The 26,600-nt window shown below is 39.2% G+C and overlaps 1 protein-coding gene across 1 annotated transcript; it reads right to left on the bottom strand.

The window, feature by feature from the left end:
• Positions 1–1,362: 1,362 nt before the first annotated feature.
• Positions 1,363–7,272, bottom strand: LOC140941236 (uncharacterized). Its single transcript, XM_073390214.1, has 4 exons — positions 7,124–7,272; positions 5,310–5,495; positions 2,776–2,890; positions 1,363–1,904 (listed from the first exon to the last, which is right to left on the bottom strand). The coding sequence occupies exons 1-4, from the start codon at positions 7,233–7,235 to the stop codon at positions 1,601–1,603; spliced, it is 717 nt and encodes a 238-aa protein (XP_073246315.1). The 5' UTR covers positions 7,236–7,272; the 3' UTR covers positions 1,363–1,600.
• Between the last annotated feature and the right edge of the window lie 19,328 nt (positions 7,273–26,600).

Genomic DNA, 26,600 nt, shown 5'->3' with positions numbered 1-26,600 from the left:
TATTCTCAACAGTTCACATTACGCTATTACCTAGTCAAAAGCCTTCTTCTTTGTGTTCGCTATTAAAATTTGTTTACATCACCAGTCAGCTACGACATTCCTTAGTGGTGTACCCCCTTGAAAAAAAAAAGCCTGGATCCGCCCCTGCAATGTGCCTCTAGGTGTTACTGGATTGCGGATGGGATTATGTAGGATGTTAGCTAGGATGTGTGGTGGTAAACCTTATCTTCCTCTCAGAAAATCTACCTCATCTTAAAAAAAGCCTTCCATTAACAAAACCCTGCGAAACATTGGTTGCATGATTCAGATAATGTGATTATTATGTACATCCCCATTCAACCAAAACTGACACAAAAAGAAAAACCAAAGAAAGAATACTTCATTTTGTTCGGCTCTTACTTTCCACAGCGTATTTATTAGTAACTATAAAAATTGTAATGTCTTCAAAGGTCGGTAAGTTCCATCAGTCTTGGAATAAGAACAGACCAATTAAATTTCATGATTTCCCGTGAGGTGTGTTTACCAAACACTGACCCTGCAAGCAGAGGCTACTTACTGATGATTTTGTAGGACAGTTGATTTTGAGAAAGAGTATCCTCTGTTTACAGGCACAAGGAACATGGCTTCGTTAACGCCCGTTTCACAGGCTTCGTGCACCTTTAAGCGATTTTTGCTGAAATTAATTTAAGCGGCGATTTAAGCTGCAATTTTATGACATTTTTCAGTCGTTATGTAGCAGTTCCGTAGGGTATATGTAATGAAAACTTTAATCGCCTCAGCTCTATGTTGTTGGTAATTCACTCTCACGCAAAAACTACTCATGAAACAGCTGATGAAATTCCTGGCGCAAAAAAAATCACCGAACAAATATGCTTGGTACATGGAAACACACTTCTGCCGTTTCGTTTACAAATTAATTATAATGATGCATCTTTTCATCTACAAAATCACTTATCACTTATCTACCAGATCCTTAGTATAGCATCAAATCGAAATCTTAATTTTTGGCGAATAATTGTGCATTTGGCTCAAACAGTGTAAAGAGTGGGAAAAGGCCCCTTGCCCTGCCTCCTGCTCGGGCCCTGTAATATGATCACTGTTAGGCCATATCATGCAGACCTAGTCGTTCGTGTGGGGTGGCCATATTTAACGTAGTAACATGGCGGTTTTGTCGGGAGCACTACGCAAAAACGCGCGCGAACGAGCGTTGTTCCTGCCCCAATCTCCTCGCGATTTCTCGGCCCTCGCCCGCCTGACCGCCCGCCTATATTACTGAGGTAACATCCTAAGCCCTTTTAACGGTCTCACATCAAGTATAATAGATTATTTTTTTACTATCAATCTGTCAGGATATCGCACGTATCATTTGGATGCTCATTTATTCTCTTTTAATAACTTTTAATAAACAGCTTTACTACTGATTTATGAGGTACAGTACTTTGCCTTGCCGACCTGCACTGCACGGTATCTACTCGCATACATACTTTTCATAATAACAGCAATAGTACCAAAATTACATTTGGAAAATCCTGGCTTGTTTTCGAAAAACTCAGAAAGCAATTCAATGTGGATTTTAGAACAATAGGTGTTTGCTTCTAAATCACCTTGAAAACCACTTATACTCATCACTTACGGCACTTTCTATTGGATCGTCATCTTTGATAACGACAATTAAAGTGTCCTGGTTTCCTATGGTAGCAGTGGATTGAGATGTGCCGTCAAGTGATAACTCCAGTTTAAATACCTCATCCTCTTCGGGGGCCGCGTCGTTGATAATTTCAAATGTAAGAATTTCCTCTATAGACGTAACACCGGCTGGGAAAACCAAGCTCTTTGGAAACTGCGATGGCGAAATTGGTAGGTAGTCCAGAAAAACAGTGGCGTTTACGTCCTCCAAGCTTAGACTAAAACCAAAAAAGAAGCCATATTTAAGAAAAATGTCTTTAAAAAGAGAACTCAACTCAATTCCTGGTGAAGCAAACGATAATAGAATTCTTAGACCCGGTTCAAACGCCGAACATTTCATGAGCCGAACCTACTACTTCTAATAGGCCATTTCCGAGTTCCAAAAAATCTCATTTTCAAAGCGAGGCTAAGTGCGAAGCCATTGATATGAAAATGATTTTTAATTATGATGCAAATAAAACTCATTTTCACAACAAAGGTTTCGCACTGAGCCTCGTTTTGAAAGTGAGATTTTTTGGAACTCGAAAATGGCCTATTAGGATCGCCTTATTTAATCTAGAATTTTGTCGGGCTGGGATTAAGATCGGTGTCTGACTCAATTCAGTCGATCTAAATGATTTGGGTCGGCGTTCATTCGAATTAGGTTCGGCTCACGAAAAGTTCTTGCAGCTGAAGATGAAGAATTATAGCGATTTGAAGGGTTTTATCATACGCTCAGGTAAACGTTGAATGCCCTTCAAATCGCTATCATTCGTCGTTTTCAGCTGCAAGAAAGATAATATACAACATTTCAGGTAAAAAGAAGTTTATTTTGATGTTATATATGAGAATTCATCGCATTATATTACGATAATATGATTATAATTTCCTCTAAATTCAAAGATTTCAACAGACACACAGTTTGTGTGGGATCCCTGTGGTCTGTCTAGAGATAGTGCTGAACTCTATGGTGATTTCAGTCAGTTTGCAAAAAAGCGGCTTATTAAGTTTGCCGTCAGTTGCGGTTTGTGGTGATTTATAAAATTGTGGCTGCGAGATAATATATGAGAATCTTACATAAGGTTAGCAGTTCAATAACGGTTTTCTCACCTCAAATTAGCACCAAACTGGATATTTCCAATATTTTCGATCACAACTGAGATGTCACGACTACCCACAGCCTCGCTTAACGAGACTTTTGCTTGGTTGAACTGGAATATACCACCTAAAAAAATAATTTCTCTTGGCACTTAATAAAAACTGTCGGGCAACACATACTCAATAAATTGTACATATATCTAGATGGATTTTTGAAAACGTTACCGCCAAATAGACCTCTTCCGTCAAACAGTTTTTTGTCCGTCAAAAACTATTTCCAATATGAAAAACCTTTGCTTTTTTTTTTCTCCTCTCCTCATTTCCTCTTCCTCGCTATTTCTTTTTCTCCTGTCCTTTTCCTTCGCTAGTGTGATTTTCGATCTTATAGGGCGCAAAAAACCTGCCTTTTGACAATTTTCACTCAGACGGCTGCAAATTTCGCTAGGTTCGTTTTCAAGAGATTGGATGTTTAACAATTATTCCTCGAGCCCGAATGGGCTCTGAGTCAATAGCCCATGAGTCATTAATGAAAATGTTGAACAGCAGCGCCCCTAATAGTGAACCCTAAGGAACGCCAGTTTTGACTGTTTTGAAGTTAGAGCATACGCCTTCTAATGTGACACATTGTTGACGACCCAGCAGGTAAGTGGACGTGATTTCCAAGGCATGTGAAGAGAGCCGCCATATTAGGTCTTCAATTTCGCGGGCAGAAGGCGGTGGTTTCTTGCGTCAAACGCTTTGCTGAAGTCTACAGCGAGCGCCCCTACAGCTTCCCTCTTATCAATAATGTTCCTCCAATCTTCAGTCATTTTTAGCAGTGCAGTGCAGCAAGAATGGGTTTTCATAATTCCAGATAAGTTGGAGGACAAAACGTTATGGTCATAAATAACTTTCTCAAACACCTTCGATAGCGACGTTAATAGAAAGCTTTAGCATTGTCGACGGCGACGGCAGCGAAAACGTCACTTTTGAAATGAATTCGCGCTTTTTCAAATTTTGTCGCGCTTATTCCAATTTCCTGAAAATGTCAAATGTAGGAGAATTTCCCTGGAGTTAATTTCTTGGGGACCACACTCAAGTTTTGAAAGGGAAAAAAAATTCGTTGTCGCTTGTCATAGTACGTCCTCCATAAAAGGTGAAATTAGGGATTTTCACGCCGTAGTCTTCCAGTGACCGCAAAGAAATGTACAAAAAAGCGTGATGCATGTGCAAAGTTGTTGTTTTGCTAATCAAACCTTTTGCATGCTTTTGTGACGTTCTCTCTGCTGTCGCCGTCGTCATTGCTAAAGCTCCCTTATATTGAGACATGGCGGTAGTTTGCTTTGTCTGTGTCAATCCCCCGTTTTAAGACAGGAGTGAGGCGGTCTTGTTTCCAGACGGCAAAGAGCGATTCAGTATACCGAAACTGATCAAATTAGTCACCCCTTCGGCAAGAACTGAGGATCCCAAACGCAAGAGTCGTGGTGAAATGACATCTACCCCAACTGTCTTTCTCGGATTCAAGGTAGTCCAAAAGGTTACGGACATATGAAGTACTAACTAGGGAGTAATTAAACTCGCTTGAGAAACGTCGGTTGCTTAATGCCTTAATACTAGGATGGTCAGTCTAGTCATTGTCAGATCTATGCTCTACCTGAATATTATTGGTAAAGTAATCACTAAAGACTTCGGCTACACACCTAGAGTCGGAAACAACACTACTGCCGTCAACGAGGATGACGCCTTGTATGTTTTTACCAGAACTAGTTACCAGAAGGGGCTTCATTTTTCTCCAAAATTCGCCCGGATGTTTAGCACTCAGGCAAGTGTCACAGCAGAACATTTTCAAAGCGTTACGCTTTAGCGAAGTAACCTTGTTACGTTGCCGTTTGTAATCATCCCAAGAAGTAGAGGCAGGATGTCGCTTGTGGCGCTTGAATAATTTGTTTCGGTGCGAAATTTCACCCAGCAAATCAGCTGATATCCATGGCAACTGATCGCCACGAAGATTCGTTTCATCAGTTTTCCTATTTTGGTTTATTTTTCCATTCGCTATTCCTCTCAGATACCATTAACTTTGATTCTTGTAAAATGAGCTTATTAAGAAACACAAGTGATAATAACACAAGAGAAGATCGATTTAACCTAAAAGTACGACCTAAGACGTAAAGGCTACCATAGGCCTAACCTGAGATCAGGCGTTTTTTTTTTTTGGTTCTTTGGCTCGAGAGGGAAAAAAAAAAAGACATAAAGGGATAATAGGGAGAGGGCATGATCTCAGGCTACCATAGGCCCAAGGTAAATGCCGAACGTTTAAAAAAATACGTATGTAAATAGATTAGTTTTTAAATACGATGTTTTATGATAATTCTATGTATAGTGATATGTATATTTTTTTAACATTTTAAATCTTTTTATACTTCCTTGTTCTACTGTATTCATCTGAACTTTTTAATCATTCTCTCTTGTTTTTCTTGTAAATTTAATTAGATACGTATTTTTATCTAATGAACAATAAAGACACATTATCAATTATCATTACTATATAGAACCAGGCCTTAATTTACCTTTCGGCGCAGTCGTCGGCATAATCGTCGGCTCAGTCGTCGTTTCAGGTTTCGGGCAGCAGCATCTTCTGTTTCTCCTCCAACAGGAGAACTTATCACCGCACGCTTCAGTACCACTTGGACAGGGTGAACCTCTTTTGATGCACTTGGCCCCTTGGTTCAGTCTCACACAGGTATTGCGCATGCCTGTAAAATAATAAATTAGTGTCTTACACCTACCTTGGGAGGAAGGAGCCTAGAGAAGAGTGGACTGTGTCTACTACCAAGGTTTTTTATTCGATTTTTCAAAACACTTTCGGGAGACAGAACCATGCACTGGGTCTTTCTGCAGGTACCGTCATCACAAAGGAATCAAAGAACCCAAACAATAGAGTTCTCCTCAGGGCTTTATTGTTTGGCTATATTGTTTCTTTTGTTGTGCGTAATCTGTGCCTCGGTACCTACACAGACTGGGAACCGAACCCTTCCACGTCAGTAGCTCTTCAGCTACTTCTGAGGTCTCAGTGGGGTGGTAGCTTTGACTGCTGACGGTTATTTTTCCAATTTTGACGGTTGACGGTTAAATTTAAGAGCTTTTGACATTTTACAGTTATTTAATGGAAATTTAGCCCAAGAGTTTCAGTAAACAAGAACTTTTGTACTCATTTTATTAACTGTCGTGTTTTGGAGGTTGCCTTGGCCTTTCACACACAACCGCTTCGAAACGTTTTTAGATATAAGCAAGTTGTAAGGTGTTGTAATGCCTCTAGAGAGGGTCCCCAATTGTTTTTTTCGGGATTCGGGATTGGAAGTATGCCCATGAGGTAGGATGCCAAAAATAACCCTCGGGATTACGGGATTGCACGAAATTTTGGGTCGGGATCACGGGATTGAAAGTATGGGCTGGAGGCGGGATGCCAAAAATAACCCTCAGGATCCGGGATTTTAAAGCAAAATCGGGGCTAGGTTTTTACAGTTAAGAGATTTATCGGGACGCAGAAGTTCGTAAAGATTAGCTGAAATAGTGAGATTTGAAATACCGTAAAATTCCGAAAATAAGCCCCGGGGCTTATCATTTCAAAGGCCCTTTTTGTGGGCCTTATTTTTGGAGGGGCTTATATCCGGAGGAGTTTATCTAAGGAGGGAAATTTGCGTTTCAAAATCTATAGGGCTAGTCTTACAGTTGGAAGAAAATTTATCGTTTTTGCTTTGTTTTACTTTGTATTTGAGGGCAATTTTCCAAGTACAAGCCGCCCGGGGGGCTTATATTTGGAGGAGCGATTTAACAGAGGGTTTTTGCTTTATCGGTTTGGGGGGCTTATATTTGGAGTGGCTTATACATGGAGGGGCTTATTTTCGGAATTTTAAGGCACCTTGAAACGTTTGGACGGTTTGTTTTACTCTGTATTTTTGACGGTTGAAGGTAAAAAATTAACCTTTTCTGACGGTTGACGGTTAAATTTTAGGCCGTTTGACGTCTGACGGTTAAAACCATTGAGACCCTCATTTATTATTCTGAAACATTTTGGCAAACTTCTGTGATTACATTTTCATAAAACTGTCTCTTGTCCATTTTTTTCTTTCCTGGTCAATTGGCTCGTTTCATCAAGACCTGTGTCGTTAAAAACTCCAGCTAAGTGTCGCCAAAGAACTGTGATGTTGGGCCGAGATGCCAAATTTTGAGCTAAAGACCAGCTAAAAATTTTTCCGTCACTGTTAGTTGTAACTATCTACCAACGAATATTAGTTTTAGTTGCGTTTCTTTCAATTTCAGAACGCTTAAACTTCAAAGTTTCCTTGTAGGAGTAGCCTTTGGACCCCTTTTGTGTGATCACCTTTACGCCATCCTCGGATTGCAGGATCCTCAACTTCCAATCCTTCTTCATGGTCCGGCGTAGCATAACCCACAGCCAGGATATTAGGAACCACGATAAAAAGCAAATTCATCTTCCAGTCTTCTTTGACGACAGAAAGATTTAAAAACCTGAAACTAAAAGAAGTACGCTCCTTTGTAATCAATAATAACTCTGAGAGGTTTTAACTTCTGTGATTTAACTGGAAAAAGGCCATAAAGTTGTTGTGCACTGCAAGGGTAGATAAGCATCACCCTTAGCTACCATAGCATAAAAAAGTTTAGTATGGAGATATGTACCTTAAAAGGGAACTTCCTAGACTATGGCCATATGAATAATCTTAGCACCCCTCTGCATAATAGCATTGATAAGTTTGAAATGCCACGCTCGCAGTTCTTTGTTAATTATTAAAGATGATTCTGTAGTTGGCAATTTTGCATCGTGTAACGTGATCGTTGTAGCGGCAGTTTCAAGAAACAATTTGCGACAACGGTTTGTATCTCAAGTGCATGCACCTTGATTATTTTCCCTATTAACTTTCAGGCTCTGGCGTTTAAGTCTTTTTGTTATATTTAAAAATAGCTTCACCAGGCTTTTTTCAGTTTCCGATTTTTACAAAACGCCTTTAAAAACAAAAACCAAAACCATACAGCACAGATATTTAGGAATCTGAGAGATAAAAAGAAGATCACATATGCATGCGTCTGGCATAGATTCAGGTCTGTGCGGCTCTTTCATACGCGAGATAGATATTTGAAGCATATTTGCCGGAGAAACTTTTTACCCAAATTTATAGAGCTTTTTACGGAAGAGACCATGTTGGGGTCAATCCGAGGGGGACCAACGTGTCATAATGGGCTTTGCTATTAAAGCAAGAATTAATACATGTATTCAAGAGTTTAGCTTCTTGGCCGCCATTTTAGTCTAGTGTGACCCAAAGGTTTTAACATTCAAAAGTGCTCTATTCACAAAACAAACTGTGCCATCAGAATGAAAACTTCAAAAAAGTTAAGTGATCATATATGCTCTTATGATACTTAGGCCCAGTTCAGACGTCGTGCTTCTGCCGTGCCGAACTTAATTGTAATTTGGTTCGACAATAGCACGGCAGCAAAACAACTTTGATTCAGACGTCGTGCCAGAGTCGAACCAAATTCAGGATTTACTGATGCCTCGTAACAATTCTTGTCCCAACTCCCCGTGGGAACGCAATCTCGCCAAAATACATCAATATAATTTATGAATTTTGTTTAGCGCGGCAGAAGCACGACGTTTGAATCGCTGCCGTGCCAGAGCCGTGTAGCACGGCAGCGCTTGTCGAACTTAATTGCTTGCCGAACTTAATTCAAAAGTTTGATTCAGACGCCGTGCTTTTGTCGAACTTAATTCGTGAATTTAGTTCGGCACGGCAGAAGCACGACGTCTGAACTGGGCCTTAAGTCCCCCAAGGATTGATCATGATTCTTAGTTTAAAATTTTGATTACGTCACATGCAAACCAAAAGAGGCAAGGATTTTTACAGAGGGAAAAGAACAACCAATACATTACCTCAAAACACTCTAAAATGATAATCTGTTCAGGTTGTCCTTCAGCAGCATGATGCAGTAATTAAAAAATTAAAATGTTCAAATGAGGCCTCAAACTTAAACTGCTTAAACAAATTCGCTACATTCCGCGCGGGAATATCTATTCTATCGCCTGCCAGAACAATGACTATAAAGGCATCGAAGTCAAGATTATTAAGAGTGAAAACTACCCCCAAATCTACGCCTATACGAGGCATTTCTCATAAGAAAGTTCAAGCCTACCCTCATAGCGTCTTGACAAGACCTGTTTAAATAGCAAGACCAGTTTTAGAATCTAAGATGAACCGATTGTATCCGAAACAGCCACAAAAGTCATAACAATTATAATGAAATGACAAATGAATTAGAAGTGGCTCAGTTTAGCCAAAGCCACCAAGAATACCATAGTTTTTCACGATGACCAAAATACATAAAACTCTTCCTGTCGGCAGATCAGACCAATCGTCTCTGGTAGCGGTGGCCGCCACAGATCGCACTAGCACTCGCTTTTAAAAGACCAATCGCGCAAAAACAAGAGTTTTACATCAACGACACTACACACTTTATACACCAGGCGCGGATCTACACCGGTTTCGACCGTTTTATGGAAATCGGTCAGATTCTTCGTATAATAAATATATTTTTGATTTTAAAAAAAAACTTTTTAAGATAGATCTGGAAAATGGCTTGGACAGTCAGTGAATATCTTGTCTGAATTACTCAGAAACCCAGGAAAAGGGACTTTAGGGAGTCAAAATTCCAAAAAATTTCCCAAGGGAAATAGGTCAGTTTTCAATGAAAGTGTAACACTTTCATTGAAAACACGCCACTTCCAGGTGAAGCAATAGAGTACCGAAGTGTGACGTCATAGAAAATGAAATTTGTGAAATTATGGGATTTGTTAAGATATTCCGAAAGAAAAACGTCCAAGACGCCTACTCGCCAAAAATTAGCAATTTGGGGCAGATTGTCTCTGAGATATTAGCCCAGTTATGCTCCGATGACTCCATACAAATCCTTCTAAATCTTACCTGGTTCCTAATCTTATGAACCAAGCCAAATTTAGAAGGATATGTATGGAGTCGTCACAGCATAACTGGGCTAATATCTCAGGGACAATTTGCCCCGAATTGCTAATTTTTGGCGAGTAGGTGTCTTTGACGTTGTTCTTTCAGAATATCTTAACAAATCCCATAATTTCACAAATTTCATTTTTATGACGTCATCACTTCGGTACTCTATTTGAGCTACGTTGGACATGTGTTCTCTCTGCACTAACACTCTCCAAGATGAGGAAATCGAAATCGTTTGTCGCCATTACGAAGAGCATTATGAGTCAAATTTACCTACTTCATATATATTTGGAGGACTTAATGTGACTTATCTTAAGAGAAAACTAATTCAAATTCATGCTTTCTCGGTCATTTTCGTGGCTCACTTTGATAAACAACTACTACATGCGAGCCCTTACAAACCATTTCTCTGGAAGAGATTTAGGCATATTCCCAGTGTGGACTCTTCCTGAAACCGAAATCAACAACTTTAATGATTTCACGAATTCAGCTTTCCGCACAACAATAAATTTTACACTCGAGCTGTCATCAAAACAGATTGTTTTCCTTGACACTGAAGTTTTTAAAGGACCGAGATTCATTCAAACACATTTTGAGACCTCTTAAGCCGACAGACACGTTTCAAAATACGCATTTCTCCTCATTTTACCCTCTCAGCGTTAAGAAGGGCTTTCCATATGGAGAAGCTGTGAGCTCGAAACGTTACTCACAGGATGATCGTTTTAATAATCCCACGTTTAGACAGAAAATTCTTGACGCGCTTTAAGAAGTTTCGCTACAATAATGATGCTCACGACGATAAGGATGTAAACAAAGTTTATTGAAGCGAAGCGATGAGACGTTAACAATGTTGAAAAGAGGCGATGTGAAGCGAAGCGATGATTAGGAGATATAGACGAAGAAAACGATGTACAAAGCGCTTTCGAAAACTAAGAAATAAATACAGCGAAAACTATAGTTAGATTAACTAGAAACTACCTTAAAACTACGAAAACAAACTTTGGATTTCATTAATACGATGCAAAAAGGCTTTATAAAACGTAACATCTCATGCAGAAAGAGAAAAGACTTACTTCTGTGTCCGCTTTAGGGATTTCACAGCGTTGATGTTGAGCCTTACTTTCAGGATCTTAACACGATGACACGTTGACTAGAACTGAAAAAGTTTCTTGAGCACGTTCGACAATGCTAACTAATACAAAGGATAGTAGATTTCTTTGTTTGTAAATCGTACGTACGCAGGTATATCCGCGGCAAAAACCACAAATACTATAAGATAATAACGCAAACGAAACTACAAAGGGTTCGATAGGAAATACCTGGGAAATACGAAAAACCAGAAAATATTTGGCGGGAACAGAAGCCTTGCGCTTATTTAGAACAAACTCGGTTATGGAATAATTGGAGTTAAAGAAGAAAGAATTCGTAACTCGCCTTACAGAACGAGGCTACCTCCGGGATCTTGTGGAAACAATCCTAACCGAAGTCCGCTTCGAATCTTCCCTGCTAGCAGAGGTCTCTCACGTCGTCGTGAGAGACCTCTGCTAGCAAACCCAAACATCAAAAAAGCGTATTTTGCCGTTTGTAACGACTTTCAATCTTGCAACTCCGATTCTCAAAAAGATTCTAAGAAGACACTAGCACCTTATTACAGGCAAAAAACACTCGCGCCAATGTTGCTGATTCCAAGGAAAAGATCTCTAAAAGATTTTCTTGTTAGAGCCAACATAGTCTTCACTTTAACAACAACATTAAAGGAGTTTTATACACGGTTACGGTCGAGTGACAATATTATTAGACCAAAACATGGCACGTAGTTCGCATTATATATCTGGTCCGTGTTTTATGTACACCCAGTCTGCAGTCCGTTGTCCGCAGTTTGCAGTCCGCAGTCCCTCATCTAAAACGCTCTCCCCTGCGTAGCGTAAAGCTGCAAGGTTACAACAAAAGCGTACTACCAGTGAAAAAACATTCAGCTCATTTCTTTGAAAACGTCTCGGCCATGATACAGGCAGGTCTTAGATTGCGTTGAGTTAACATTTCCTCTAAAGAAAGCGCGACGAAGACACGGAACCCTCGTTCTCTTCAAGACGACCGCTGCCTTCTTTGCAGTCGCGCACTTCCGGTTTTACCCTCCCCTTCCATAACAGGTATTTTTGGTCGGTTGGCAATTTTGTTGTTCATAAATACGAAAATCAAAAAACGATTTTTATTTTGGATTTCACCAGCAGTAACACTGTCTCTTGCAGAATTTGCTACACATGAATTGCTTTGTTAAGTTTGAATTTTTAATAGCTTGAATCTTGGGAGGAGGAAATTGAAAACAAAAAGTTAAAACCACTAACTGGCCATTTTCAATTTTTAGTTTTTGATTTTCAAAATATTGAAGTATGATGTTCAATTTTACCTTTCTTAGTAACAAACATTGAAAATTGAGATTTTAAATTTTTGATTTTCACTTTTTGAGGATCAAACATTGAAAATCACGATCGCGAAGTTTTGATTTTCAATTTTCAATATTGAATGAAAATCAAATGGACGAAAACAACACGGACCCCAAATTTCTATTTCCTTTTTTCCTACCTCAGAAAAAAACTGTAACATTATGTTAAGTAAAAACAAGCTGGGCCATTTAGTTTTAGAGTTGAGAATTTAACTAAAACAACGTATACACCTTAACCGGATAGTAAACCGTTTCACTTACCCAATGTGGATGAGCTAGAGCAAGGAGGAGACACAAGCTTATGACAAGCACTTCCTGTTTTCTCACCTACATTTATGTGAATTCCTTTATGGTTAATTCATTACTAACAAATCTAGTAGCATGTACAAAACAATTTTGCTAAGAAACCCTCAGACTTCAAGAATATTGTTAATGAAAAAAGAACAGAATCTAATTTAATGCACTACTTTACTATTTTAATGGGAGAAGCATTAAAAAGATGAAATTGAATTCCGTTATCATTATTTCAGTACTAACAAATCTAATGACATTTGTAAAAGAATTTTGATCAGAAACACTCTGGACTTCAAAAACAAAGTAAATTTAAAAAGAAGAATCAAAAGTGTTGCAAAAACCAATTTTCGTTCAACTATCTAATCTTTCATTCTCATAATGGGAAAAATAATTTAATTCGGTTTTGATCATTTGATTACCAACATCTTTGATGACATAAGTTGTCTATTTGCTTGCGCAACCTAAAAAATGAACTTGTAGTAGACAGGACATTTCCCCTTAGTAAAAAGGAGCAAAACAAGTACTGTATGTCAGAAAGATGAATTTAAAGTATTACCATTTAAATTGCCACTAACAATTCGTTACCAAAACCTCCTTTCACGTGAAAACAAGTACGTTGCTCAGAAACTATTCGGTTTAAAAAAGAACGTGTTTTTGGCAGAAACCAATTATACTGGAACTTTCATCTAACCACCTCCCTTCACAAGTATGTCATGCAGAAAGATGGATTTAATATAAAATATTACCATTTAAATTGCCACTAACAATTCGTTACCAAAACCGCCTTTCAAGTGAAAACAGGTACGTTGCTCAGAAACTATTCGGTTAAAAAAAACAATTATGTCCAGGATCGATCTTGTTAGCAAAAATTTGCTAGCAAATTGTTTTCGCAATTTTAGCAAAAAAGATTTAAAGAAAAACTGCTATCAGAAAAGTATAGAAGAAATAGCAAATGGTGCAAAAATCACAAAAGTAAGAAGAATTTTTCTTGCTATGTGAAAAGCACTTTTCATGGCCAAGAACCCAGTTGGGGGGAAAGATAACGGGTCATAAGGTCCGCGCATTATACATGAATGTTGCGGTGCAATACCCATAGTTTTTTAAACAGGGATTGCCAAAAGTAACAAGAATTTTACTGCTATGTGAGAAGATTTAGTAACAAATATGGCAAAATGCCACAAATTGCGCTAGAGTAACAAGAATAGGCAAGAATTGTTGAAGGGCAAGAAAGGGGCCAAGAACACCCGCGCATCACTGTTTTTCCCTAATACTAATGGTTATCTTAACTGGGATACGTTCTTGTCCAGTAACTTTGTAATGCGTTCCATTTTCGCGGAAATGAAATCATCAGTTACAAACGTGACACTATTTATAATTACTGACAGTAGCAAAATACTGTAATATCAATCTTTGTATGCTTCGTTCTTCTATCAACATACAACTACAATACATAGCAAGGAGTGTCGCTTACAGAAGAGGGCAAATCAAGAAAAATCCTTGTTACTTTTGCGATTTTTGCGATATTTGTGGACATTTCGGGGCCCTTCTTGGCTTCTTCTTTTTCTAAGTCTGGTATTTTGTTACATTTGTTATTTTTGCGATATTTGTCACGGGTGTTTTTAGCTAGCAACAAAAGTCCTTGTTACTTTTGCGATTGCTAACAAGATCGATCCTGGACATATATCAAAAAAAAGGGGTGACGAATGGTCTTTGCGAGCATTCGCGCGCATGCGGGCACTGCGATTTTTCTTGCGAGCACGAGCAGAGATAAAAAATTTGCTTCGCGAGCAGCGCGCAGTTCAGAGAGTACAACTCGCGAGCAGCGAGCACGTCTTATATTTTCCACTTGCAGCAATCCATATGGAAATCCTTTTCTTTAAAATAAAACAGAAAATATTTTAAAAAGACGATGTGATACTCATCGCTAAGTTCAAAGAGATCACTGGACCCTTTTTTTTTAGGAAAGCTTGCACAAAACCTTAAGAGATCTTCGCCTAAAGTAAAAACACACCTGTACGCAAGCGATCCCGAAGATTGTCCAATATTCAATTACGAGTTCACCGCTTAGGTAGAGAAACATCTTGTGATTGGAACCGTTTGGGAAGTGTAGTTCACAGACCTGAAGGGGCGTTGAGGAAGGGGACATGACTGATGTGGATGAAGAAGAATTTGAAGAGGAACAAGATCCTCGTGTCAGAACAACCTCTTTTGGAAGAATCTTAAGGCTTCCAAACCGGCCTAATTAAAGCCCAGTGAGTAGAGCGGTATAGAAACTCAGAAGAACTCAAGGTAACAATATCTTCTCTTTTTAACCATATATAGCTAGATTAGCTTATTTATTATTTACCGTTGTCATTTATTGCGTGCATTTCCACTGCACTTGATAGCCATATTTATAGGAATTAATTAAGCACCATACAGAATTACATTTACTTTAATCCAAAGAAGGATCCACAAAATCTCGAGCAATACTGACAAGAAAGCGAGCATGCAAGCAATTGCAAAAATTTGGGGAACACGAGCAAACGAGCACTCGTTTAAATTTTGCAAGCAAATCGAACAAAGGTAAAATTTAGCGAGCAGTTAAAAATTTGAGTGGACCATTCGTAACCCTAAAAAAGAACGTGTTTTTGGCAGAAACCAGATATACTTGATGTTTTAATGAATAACAAAGCTATAATAGAATAAAGTCAATCTTGTTAAAGGGCCATAATTAGTTTTACAATAATGTGCCCTTCTCCATTCTAATTTTTTTTCTTTTTTTTTCTTATGTACGCGTAGTTTAAACAACCTTGTACTTAACAATTATTCCTTGAGCCCGAATGGGCTCTGAGTCAATAGCCCATGAGGCTCCTCCTTCCCGCCGCTGTCTGCAGGTACGGAAACCCTTTTTAACCTTACGGTCTTTAATGATACCTTATAATCAAATCACTTCATGCACTGTACCCATATTACAATGCAAGAGGGCCATTTATAAGAAATATAACGCATGGGAGTTACCTGAGGTTTTTAATAACCAAGGCTTTCTTCTTTACGGATGTCGTGAGAGCTTTTTGTAATAAAAAAAACTTCGTGACTTAGTACTAAAGGGATAAGAAATGAATTTAAAAAATTCATCTCTTGATGCCATACGTGTCATATAAGTGAAAGGAGGTGGTTAGATTTTTTTAACCGAATAGTTTCTGAGCAACGTACCTGTTTTCACGTGAAAGCAGGTTTTGGTAGTGGCAATTTAAATGGTAATATTTTAAATTAATCTTTCTGACATACTCGTGAAGGGAGGTGGTTAGATGAAAGTTCCAGTATAATTGGTTTCTGCCAAAAACACGTTCTTTTTTTTAACCGAATAGTTTCTCAGCAACGTACCTGTTTTCACGTGAAAGGAGGCTTTGGTAACGAATTGTTAGTGGCAATTGGTAATATTTTAAATTAAGAGGCTCTTAAAGGATTTTTTTTTATAAACAGAACATCAGGTTCGAAATCGGCTACTTTTTTCTACTGTTGGTTGTTGTTTAAAGGGGGGCTGGGAATGACGAACGACCTAACAGAGGGCCGGGAAAACGGAGAATAAAAAAATGGATAAAGGGATTTAAGAGTTGATGTCAGTAAGGATCAAAGATCGGGCGGACAGAGCTCAAAATTTGATTTCGCCCTTACTTTGTACATTGGTAGGCCCAGGTACTATACATATGAAATCAAGGTTTATTTCGCTAAATATTGTTTCGTTTCAAAGAAATTTGATTTTAACTGTAAACGGTATTTTTCGTCGTAATAACCTTGAAAATTGTCAACTTTCACGAAGTTATTGAGTCATTTAGTCGATTGTTTTAAGGTGTCTTCACGGATATCCAGTTAATCTAAAGCTATTTCAGTCCACTGATTCCCAAAACAGCTCGCCAACGCTGCTCACAAAAAATATATGATTTTTTAAAGAAGCACACCAACATCCTTCTCGAATTTGGTGCAATGGCTGGTCAAAACAACATGTCAGAAATGCCCGCGGTACGCAACGAATCACACCAGAAAACCTTTTGGTATTCTTTAAAAGGATAGTTTTAACTATCTACAAGCTTATATGTTTGGGATCTTTCGTACTTTTTTGACAAATACTTCTTAAAGTGAGCACAATTCCGCCTTCCGCCATCTTGGAATGTCTTACATTACCGAAACAGGCGAAACGGAAGTCACCGCTACGGCATCGAACGGTACATATTTTTTCACTTCTTTTGACTAAAGAATCTCCCATAAGCTTTAAGATCAACCAAATTTACCTGTAATCAAGTCCAATGTCAAGAAAAAGCAGCAAGAAACGCACCTTACTTCGGCGATTACTGTCTACAATCGTAGTCTGCTAAGACTAAAAGTGACTCCGTGCTGTGACTCTGGCAACGTTTGGACTTTGACGCGCTTTACTGAGTCTCACTTGTGTACCCTTCGCTTGAGCTTTCAATACTCATCCGTTTCAATTTTAGTTTTGATAAGTCTCATTCCATGGGCACTTTTAACTCTCCATCCCGCATCTCGTATAACAATATTCCATTTGTCACGCAATATGTGTGACAAATGAACCGGAAATGAAATTCTCCTCAAACTCCTTTTCGGCATTTTAAGAAACTTTCCTGACTTAACAAAGTGAATCCTTCACTAAAACGGTCTAAATCAGAGGCTCAATTCTTAAATTAAATTTATGTGGGTAAATTAAATGATCTCAACTTTAACTATAATCACACATATATCTAGAAATATCAAACCGAAACTAATACCATCATTTTTTTAGAAATGACGGAGAAACTGCATGCCTTTGAAAATCTACTGATTTTCACATATCAATCCTTCGTTAAAAGAAAAAGTTAGGGTAACTAACTTCTTTTTCGTCACCAGAGCTGCTATCAGTTTTTTTGGCTGGTCAAAAACCACGCAATCTGCTAATATGTACAAAGCCTCTGCTGAAAAACAAAATTGGTTCGCAATTCTTTGCCTTATCTTGTATTTGTTCTTGTTGTTCATTGTTCAGAAGCAAGGAAATTCCGGTTAAACGAGTGGGCATTAAAAGTACAGTCTCTTTATCTGAGCTGTGAACTTATGCATCAATTGCAGCTGCGTACAGTCCCCGCGAGCTGACCTCCGGGGTGGTCAGGGGTTGGCCAATGGCCGACCTCCGGGCAAGGCAAAATTTGCTAATGCCCTACCCCCGGGACCCGACAAGGGGTAAAATATCCCACAGTGGCCCGCAGGCGGGGGGGACTAGGTGCAGCTGGAATTGATTGATGCATTAGGGCATTTCATTTTGCCTGACCCGTGGTCCCTGAAAACTTTAAGTTATAATCACGTATTATAACAACCTCGTTCCCAGGGTTCTCTCCTACCCGGTAGGAGAGAACCCTGGGAACGAGGTTGGTGCTATAACAGGATACAAGCTTACAATTTCTTAGCTCGATTGTTCTAGTCGATTATACTCGAGCACAAGAGCACTCCTTAACGACCTGCGTAATACGACTTATAAGGGGCTTTTTTCGTTTCTCCGTGATATCGTATCATCCACGTTTAAGCCAATATCTTCACAAATGTCCCTTAGCACTGCAACTGTTAAGGTAGATAATTTCTTTGTATGAACCAAACTGCAAATGTTACGGGAAAGGGCGACAATGGGGTGACGTAAAGCAATGTCTTCGCTGACAACTTCCTTTAGGTGCGAATGTAAGGCCTCTGCCTCGACTGCACACTGCTCTTCGTCTTCCCTTCCACTTTGTTCGTTCGACGTTGCTGACGTTTTTCGAATCCTTGCTGCCAGTCTTGAGAAGAATCCTGCCACCTGCTGTTCCGAAAGAATATCCTTTCCACTGAAAATACGAGCAGCCTTTTCGTCCCTCACTCTTCGCATTTCTTGCGATACCTGTTGTGGATCTGGCTTTTTACCACACTCCTCCTCGATGAGAAACTGTTCTGTGACGAACTTTCTTTGTTCTTCTGTAAACTGGGTTCTACTCCTTGTTGTTTTAAGAGCCCATCCCATCTCAAGTGTGGAGTGTAGTTTATCAACTGAGATTTTCGATGCCGCGTAGAAACCAAAAGTTGGAACTTTCGTTTGCGCTCCAGTTATTCTCGCAGCGTATCCTTTTCTGGCTTTGTCAAACAGTGTTTCTTTTTCTAGCGCGCGCTTGTGCTTTCCTTCGTCTAAATGTGCTTGCAAACTTGAGGACCGCTGGAATGTCTGAATACACCCATCTTCTGGGCAAAAAAAAAAAGGTAAAAAGGCCGCTTACTTCCTCTTTCTCTTTTTCTACATCCATGTCTTGTCCTGCTGTCTCTTGCTGGTCAGGACTACTCAGCCGTTGTTCGGACAAAGATTTTTGCTACACTTCCTTTCTAGGATTGATTTTTCTAAAGCTTGACTGCTGAGAGCGGGTATCAGGAGGCTCCAAAACTTCAGTGTAGCAGGAAAGATACCATCGGTTTGAATGTCTTTCCATGGTACCAGCTTTCCGGGCCCGATGTTATAAGCCTTCCATGTTGTGATACCATTTGGACAAAACTGGAAGTTATTAAGCGTACTAATTCCGTCCCATTTGATCACGTTTTTGCCAGCAGATAGTTCGGGAGGCTTCACATACTTCACAATAACGCCAGGAATACCGCCATTTGATTCAATGGCTTCTTTCATCTGTGCAGCGTTGTTCACATCGTGCCCCTCGTTTAAGTACACATTGATATGTCCTTTAATTGTTGCGGCCTGGCGGTCGGCTTCTCCCTTGCCCCCTTGTGGATCTGAAAAGTCGAACCTCTCCACCTTGACATCAGCAAGACTGTTCAACCTGCTTCCTACAATTGTTGACCCACAATGATAACATCCCGCGTTGTCCTGTTTGCAATACACTTTTTGCAGTTGTGGCCGACGCTCCTTTAACATCTCGATAGCATCTTGTAAAATGGCGGTTACTGCAACTCTATCCTGAGGGCAACTCTGAAACAGATGGACAAAAGTGAGCTTCTCAAGCGGGGCATTTGCTTCTGATCTTGTAAAAGCCACTGTGATGTGCCATGGAATACCACGTTTGGCGAACCAGTCACACTGTGATTCGCGAAACTTTCGCGGTAAGAATTTCATCGCCCAGTCCATAACTAATAATGCTGAACTCCGAAATATAACCTGAGATCAGGCCCAATTTGAGCGGTTCAGATACATTCTCTCTAACGGCTACCGCGCCTTGCCCGCCGGAATGTAATTTTCAAAGCGAAACGAAAATAGAGCCTGATCTCAGGTTATCCGAAATATGACATCTAACACGTCATGTTTTGCTTGATCCTGGTTAACTGTTCGGAGTAACGTTGGTGAGCTTTCCATGCCAAAATGTCCTTTTCAGCTTGAGCCAGTAAACAGATACTGTCATCTCTTTCTTCTTCAGACTGAAGTTCTGCGCACGCTTCTTTTATGGTAGACACCCCGGTTAATTTATTGCATTCGTAGCAGACCTCATCGTGGTTATGGTTACACTTTCCTTGAAAACAACTATTTTTAGGATCACTTAGGGAAAACGTTAAACAGTGATCGGCAACTTCTGATTCCATTGTAACGTGCATCTAAAATGTGAAAGATTATTATCGTCGTCATCATCATAGTTATCACTATCATCATAATTTTTACTATGATTTTTCGTTATTAATATCAGCTGCTTTAGGGTAAATTCTTTTAAAAGTAGTAAAAGAAGTTTGAAACTTATTAAAGCTTGTCCGAACCGCTTAAAGGGCGCAAATTGAAGATAGCTTCAGCTTAATTAATGTTTCGAGGTTTAGCCTCAATACTAGTTCGTACAATGTAGCCAGAGAAAGTTGACTTTCATGTTTATGACCAATTCGCTTAAATTTAGCATCAATCCAGCCAAAGTACAAAGTCAACAATCTACTAAAAGAAAAACCAAATATTAAGATAGCCTTACCTTCTAATCAGACCGCAGATATTGTTTGGCAGACCGAAGTATTTGTTTCATTTCCTTGGCCCAGGCTTGTGACTTTGCTTGATCTGCTATCTTGTCTACTGTCTCGCTAAGACTTACTGCCTTGTGCAGAGAAGTTATCCAAGCCCTGCAGAGAGGTGCGCACTGACGCAGAGCAAACGTCTAGTACTCGGAGTTGTGTGCGCTTGCTCATCGGAGTGAAATTGGTCTCGGTACAAAACTGAAAATACTGTTGTGTTATCCGTTCTGGTATTAGCATCCGTACGACATTAGGTGTTTTAATCACCTCCCCTGTTGAAAGTTTCAGCATCTTTTCTCCAAATGGCATGTCTTGTACAATATGAGAAGTTGTAATAAAGTCGAGAAAATGATCAACTTTTGCGAAATCAACCTTCATACGCCTAGTGATATCAGTAGGTACGATCGCACCTCTACCATGTAACAGTCTATGATGCCGCGCGATGTTAAATCTGTAAGGCGTCACCCCGGGAATGTAATGCGTCAGTTCCTTAAGCGATAGTTTATCTGCCAAGATGGACAAAATTTGTCTTCTCGTGCTCCAGTGAGTTGCGTTTAAATAGCTTTCTGCTAAGGCTTGTAAAATTTCTTCTTCGGCTTGTGTTCTCTTAGATGGTAAGCTTTCACCTAATGTGGTCAATAATTTATCACTTTGTCCTGGAGAAATTACTTCAAGAATCTCTTGAACACTTTGTTTTGCTTTACGGCTGTACCTTCTCTTTGTGCGCTCGTTAGCACTTTCCCATTGAACGGACAACTTATGTCGAACAGGGCTAACATCACGAGAGGCTAAAAAATCGTTTAACTTTTTTAAAGGCTCTTTTGCCGTGTCTACTTGGCTTCTATGCGGTGTGTTCTCAAAATCAGAACCTTCCAAATCCGATTCTGGGATGAATATACTCTCTCTTCTTTCATCAACATGAATTACTTGGGCTGCTGCAGTTTCTGCCTAAAATTTCACAAAATTAAAAAAAAAAATTAAAAAGTCTGAAGTAAGACCCCAAAATACTTCTTCTTCCAGTTTTGTTGTTGTCAGTAAAACATAAAACAGTTTGAACGCACTCAAAATTAGATTCAAACTAGCTGCGTACGGTTTCTAATATTACAAGGAAAGATCTTTGTAGTTTGTAGACGTAAATCATAGAATGTCATACTTACCAGAGTAAGCTCACCTAGATGCTCTGTAAGTTCGTCAAAATCTGATTGTGGCAGACTGCTTTCAGGGGTATGTGCTTGTTTCGTCAGGTTCTTTCGACACTTAGTACAAATCGCTAAAAAAATATAAAACATTACAAAAATGTTAACCCACTCTTTTTATATTTTCTCACCCGCACTTGTATTTCTGATTTCTTGCTATGCCATTTATCATTTTTACACACGCCCCTCTCTCATCGTTTTCTTTTTCGACCTTGGTTCAGCGTATCGCTCGGCTGTAATTCTTACTTTGCGAACCACAAAAGAAGAAAAAAACACACATCGAAAAAACCGCCAGCTACGTAGGCTATATGCGACGCTACCCTTCGAAATCGGTAAGGCGCAGCTTGGCTCCTTTCCAGAAATGGCGCCGAAATCACAGTTCTGAGTGTGAACAAAAGCCCTATCCCGGGTTTGGTTTTCTTGCCGGAACAAAGATATCTTGCATAGTGTGAACATAGGGTTAAAGGCCTGTTTATGTGAAGTGAGCCAGCCCGATTAGCCCAGCTTGCCTGCTTTATCCGGCTGGCTCGGCTTATACCCTGTGTCCTGATAAAATTTTTGCTATGTTTATATGAGAGACCAGGCTGACGAGATACTGGTTGCCTGAGGAGAGATTTCTGCAAGTGGGTCAGTCCGGCTTCATATTTTAACAAAACGGAAATTTTAAAGGGAACCAAGGTATTAGCCGAACCATTCCAATAAAACGGACCAGCCTAGCTAACTGAACTGACTCACCATTTTAACGACGGCAGAGATATGTTTGATGTGTTATATGACGTCATACGTTATAAACAAATGTTTTACTCCCGCAAGTATTACAAAAGAAGAAGGATTATATTTACCTGAACCAACTGGAATGAATTCACCAGTGGCTTCCAATATGTACTTCGACTGAGCCAAGCTACAACCCCGCTCGGCATTTTTCTTGGATTCTTCACTGTGTCCAGAGAGTTTGCCTGGAACACTGCATACCCGCTTAGACCTTCGCCACCCAATACCCAAACTAACGCGGTGCAGCGGACAGATAGTCATGTCGTGGATATTTTCTAGCTTTTGGAAACAACCACTGCGGGCTAGAATAAGCTCAATTTCCGTTTCGCAGCCACTGAATTGAAGCTGTTTTTTGTGGCTCGATATATTCTTTGAGCATGATACCAAGGGTACGATTTTACGCGACGCAGTCTTTGACTTTGGATCAGCCACACATTCTCCACCGACCAAAAGTGAGAAGGTACACGCCATCGCTCAATATTGTAAGTCAACGTTTACGTTTAACGATTAACTCGGCGCTATTTTACTTCCTTGAGAAATTTACGGTGAAAATTAGTTTTTCGGAGAGAGACTTGTAGACTGAAACAATGATAACACAATACTGGTTGTAAGTACGCCAAAGTAAGTCAATTATCAAGTGTTGCAAACGTAAATATATTTTTGATGCATCTTGTTTATGCCAGTCTCAATCCCAATTTTCATTTTCAGGGACTTTACGCCAGTCCAAATCAAAGTTTTCTCATTTTGGAAGGGATCTTTAGCCATAGATTTTTTATTGTTTCAGTTTAAATGCCGTGTTGACAACCGCGAAGTCGCGATGTACTATTTACACAAGTGTTCTGTATTTGCATAATGGCTTCGTGCGGTCCAAAAAAAAAAGAGTTCGTGAAGTCCTTTCCTCTAAAGGAAACGGAATATATAGCGGAGGATTTCAAAGCGGAAATCGCTCATACGTTATTCGACGTTATGTGAAGTCTAATAACGGTGTCAAAGGTCGGTGCGTGACGTGTAGGAAATCAATGTCACGGTATCATGCATGGAGTCTCAATGCTATAAGCCACTGCCAAACTGCCGTTAACTTTAAAAATAACGTAAGGGCAGCGACTTAGTGATATACCAAGCTAAATCTCACTTGCACTTATAATTTTAGACTCAATTAATCCAAAAGTAATACGATTTTTGTACGGTACTTTCTCGCAGTCTCAATATGGTGGTCATCGAAAAATCTTGCAAATTAGCAATCTTCGGGGCAGTCATATCGAAAAACTGAAAAAGATCCCAAAGAAATGAAAATGAAACATAAAACATCTATCCTTAAACTGTAGAGAAAGCTTAGTCTGAGGATATCTTTTGGCGTACCGACCGGGTTTTAGGCAAGTCTTTTATGTCATTTTAGAGCGATTCAGAAAAGGCAACGAAGTGCCTTCAACGAAAAGCTCTCTACGAGTCATATAAAATAAATTATCAGTTATTATAGACAATATTTAATTGACCAAGGGACAAGCTATTTATTCATAGTAAGAAATCATTTATAGGTTTTACCCCGCAAAATTGAAAGAGTCACGAATATAGTAAAATTTCGGTTCATCAAAGAGGTCATTTTGGTGTAAAACGGACCCAACCGATTTTATTTAATTCCCCTTATGAACGCAAAAATTAGACAAAACTAACCCTATTTTGTTAACTACGATACAATACTCTATCAATGTAAAAAGTATCAGCGAAAACGAATTTTGAGCTGTGTCCGTGATTTTGGGATTATCTCCGATTCTTACTGACATTGACTCTTAAGAGTTTTACTTATTTTATCTATTCACACAACCACTTCACGTTGGGAGTCTGTAAAGTGAGGAAACGGACGGCGGATGGCGGATGGCGGAAAATAATAAAAAAAATAAATAATAAATAAATAAATGTATAAGATAAATATATAAGATAGATAAAAAACAAGACAAATAAATGAAAAATAAGAATTTAAAATATTAAAAATATAAATATCAGTTGTGACATCTTTGGATCGTCGAAGAGAAGATAAACAGAGTGGGCAGTTATGTGGCTCGCTCGAATGTCACCTCCACCTTTTGGTTGAGAAGAAAAGACTGTATAGTCTGTCGTTTCAATTTGCCTGTGTCGAAGAGAATAGACACTAGAGATGCCGCCACGCTGATATATTATCTGGCCGGGAAGTAAGTTATTATTTTTTTTTTTATGTTTGTGTTTTCTTCAACTTATCTCCACTGCTTTAGATCTCTTCCAGATCAACTGACTCCGATAACAAACACACATCAAACAAAACTTACTTTAAAAAGTGGAAAAGCGGGCTTAGCCTCTGGCCCAGATTAATTTAAAACCTGTTTGAAGAGGGGTGACTAGTGAGAGGAGAGAGCTTGAAAAAAGACAAAATCAATATAGGTAGCCTAACTTTAAAGGATTGTTTAGGTCTCAAGACTTTCAATGGAAATACATATATTTAGTTATCATTATTATTATTATTATTTTCATTTTTCATTCAATTTAGTCTCACTTAATTAACAGGGGCTAAAATTCAGAAGGGGGCGGCTGCGACACTTGCCCGTATATAGATACCATTTATTTTATAAGAATTCTTTAAACGCATTATTTGTCTTCCAAAAAAATTTTATGCGACAATTTAGCCTTACTTAGTTTATGAGTACTGTAATGTGGAAAGAGGCTAGGAACATGGAATCGAGGGTACTGATTTGAATTTTGAATTCAAGATTGCGTCTATAGGTAATGTCGTATTTATTGATCGTCGTATAATGGAAACCTTAATCAGAATGAAATATGTGCTGTGCTCTGTTCGAAAAGGCAATACAAACAACATGATGGAGAAAAATGGCTGTGTGAAATTTTGCACATGGCCGGTTTGTTAAACCCTGAAAATTCAATACAAATACAAACTCAAACTTTCATTAAACATGTATTGCCAGCAAAGGTGAGGGCAATCAACCGCCAAAGACCTTGCAAAGCAAGGGCACGCCCCACCCAAGCACAAATTTCATTCTGGGTAAAGGTATTACATAATATTAAATATTACAAAAATTGCATCCTGCAAAATCTTTTCAGATCAAATCAATAGTGCGGTTCCAAAGTTGTGCCGCCCCTGCAAGCAACAACATCACAACCTCTGACACATTCAATTAAGAAACAGATTCTAGAGATGTTATTCTAATATACTTTTTGAAAGCGTCAGTTTTCCATCTACCCAAGTGCCTAATCTTGGTGTCGGAAACAAAAACGCGCGTTAGTCACTATTGGGACTTAAAGGGTTAAGCATCTCAGTAATGTAAAAAGTTTTGGTAGGATCCCGTAGACCAGCTAAGCGATGGAAATACCCAGGGGCCGAAACATAAGTATTTACTGTGGAGGAAGCATATCTACTGTTAAATAAATGTGCAACAAACAATGCCAATGTGGCCGGCAGCACTGGTAAAGAAATGTGTGAGTTCTGAAAAACACTTATTTGAAATTCTTCACAAAGAAAGCTTCCATGCCCTACGGTACGTTGGTACTGAAGACTTCTGTAAACTTGCAGATAGAAGATCATAACTATAGATGCCAGTTTGCCGGGAGTAGATGGGATGGGATTGCTGTTGGCATGGGATCCATGTAAGCTGGTGCTACGATTTTCGTGAAACGTTCGATCCTGCAAACGAGACAGTGCATCTGCAAGATGTTCTTAAAACCCGAAATATGCTTGGCTTTAAACAAAATATTGTGCTTCAAACAAACGAGCACAAGTTTACATGTACGAACAAAAATCATTAAAGAGGTATCCCTACAGGTAGACTTATTTATTTATCACATGTACTAATGCCTCATTATCAGTAAAGAACGTAATACACCTGTCCCTAATATGGTCACCCCACAACATTAAACTCAGAACAATTGGGTAAAATTCCATAATTGCAATCATGATTTTGACCCAACCATTCCTTAGGCCATTCACCATAGCACCAGTGAGAACCAAATACAGCTCCAAAACCGTGCGCCCCTGCTGCATCAGTAAACATAACTGTAGGCTCATACTATTTTTCCATTTCTCATTAAGAAAAAATTATTTACCATCGGTTCTTGAAAAAACTTCTGCCAAGTAAACAAACCAGTTTTTGTTTTTGTTAGTTC

Source organism: Porites lutea, chromosome 6, assembly GCF_958299795.1.
Source record: "Porites lutea chromosome 6, jaPorLute2.1, whole genome shotgun sequence".
Lineage (NCBI taxonomy): Eukaryota > Metazoa > Cnidaria > Anthozoa > Scleractinia > Poritidae > Porites > Porites lutea.
Note: the sequence above shows the minus strand (reverse complement) of the source record. Positions and strands in the feature narration are given on the sequence as shown.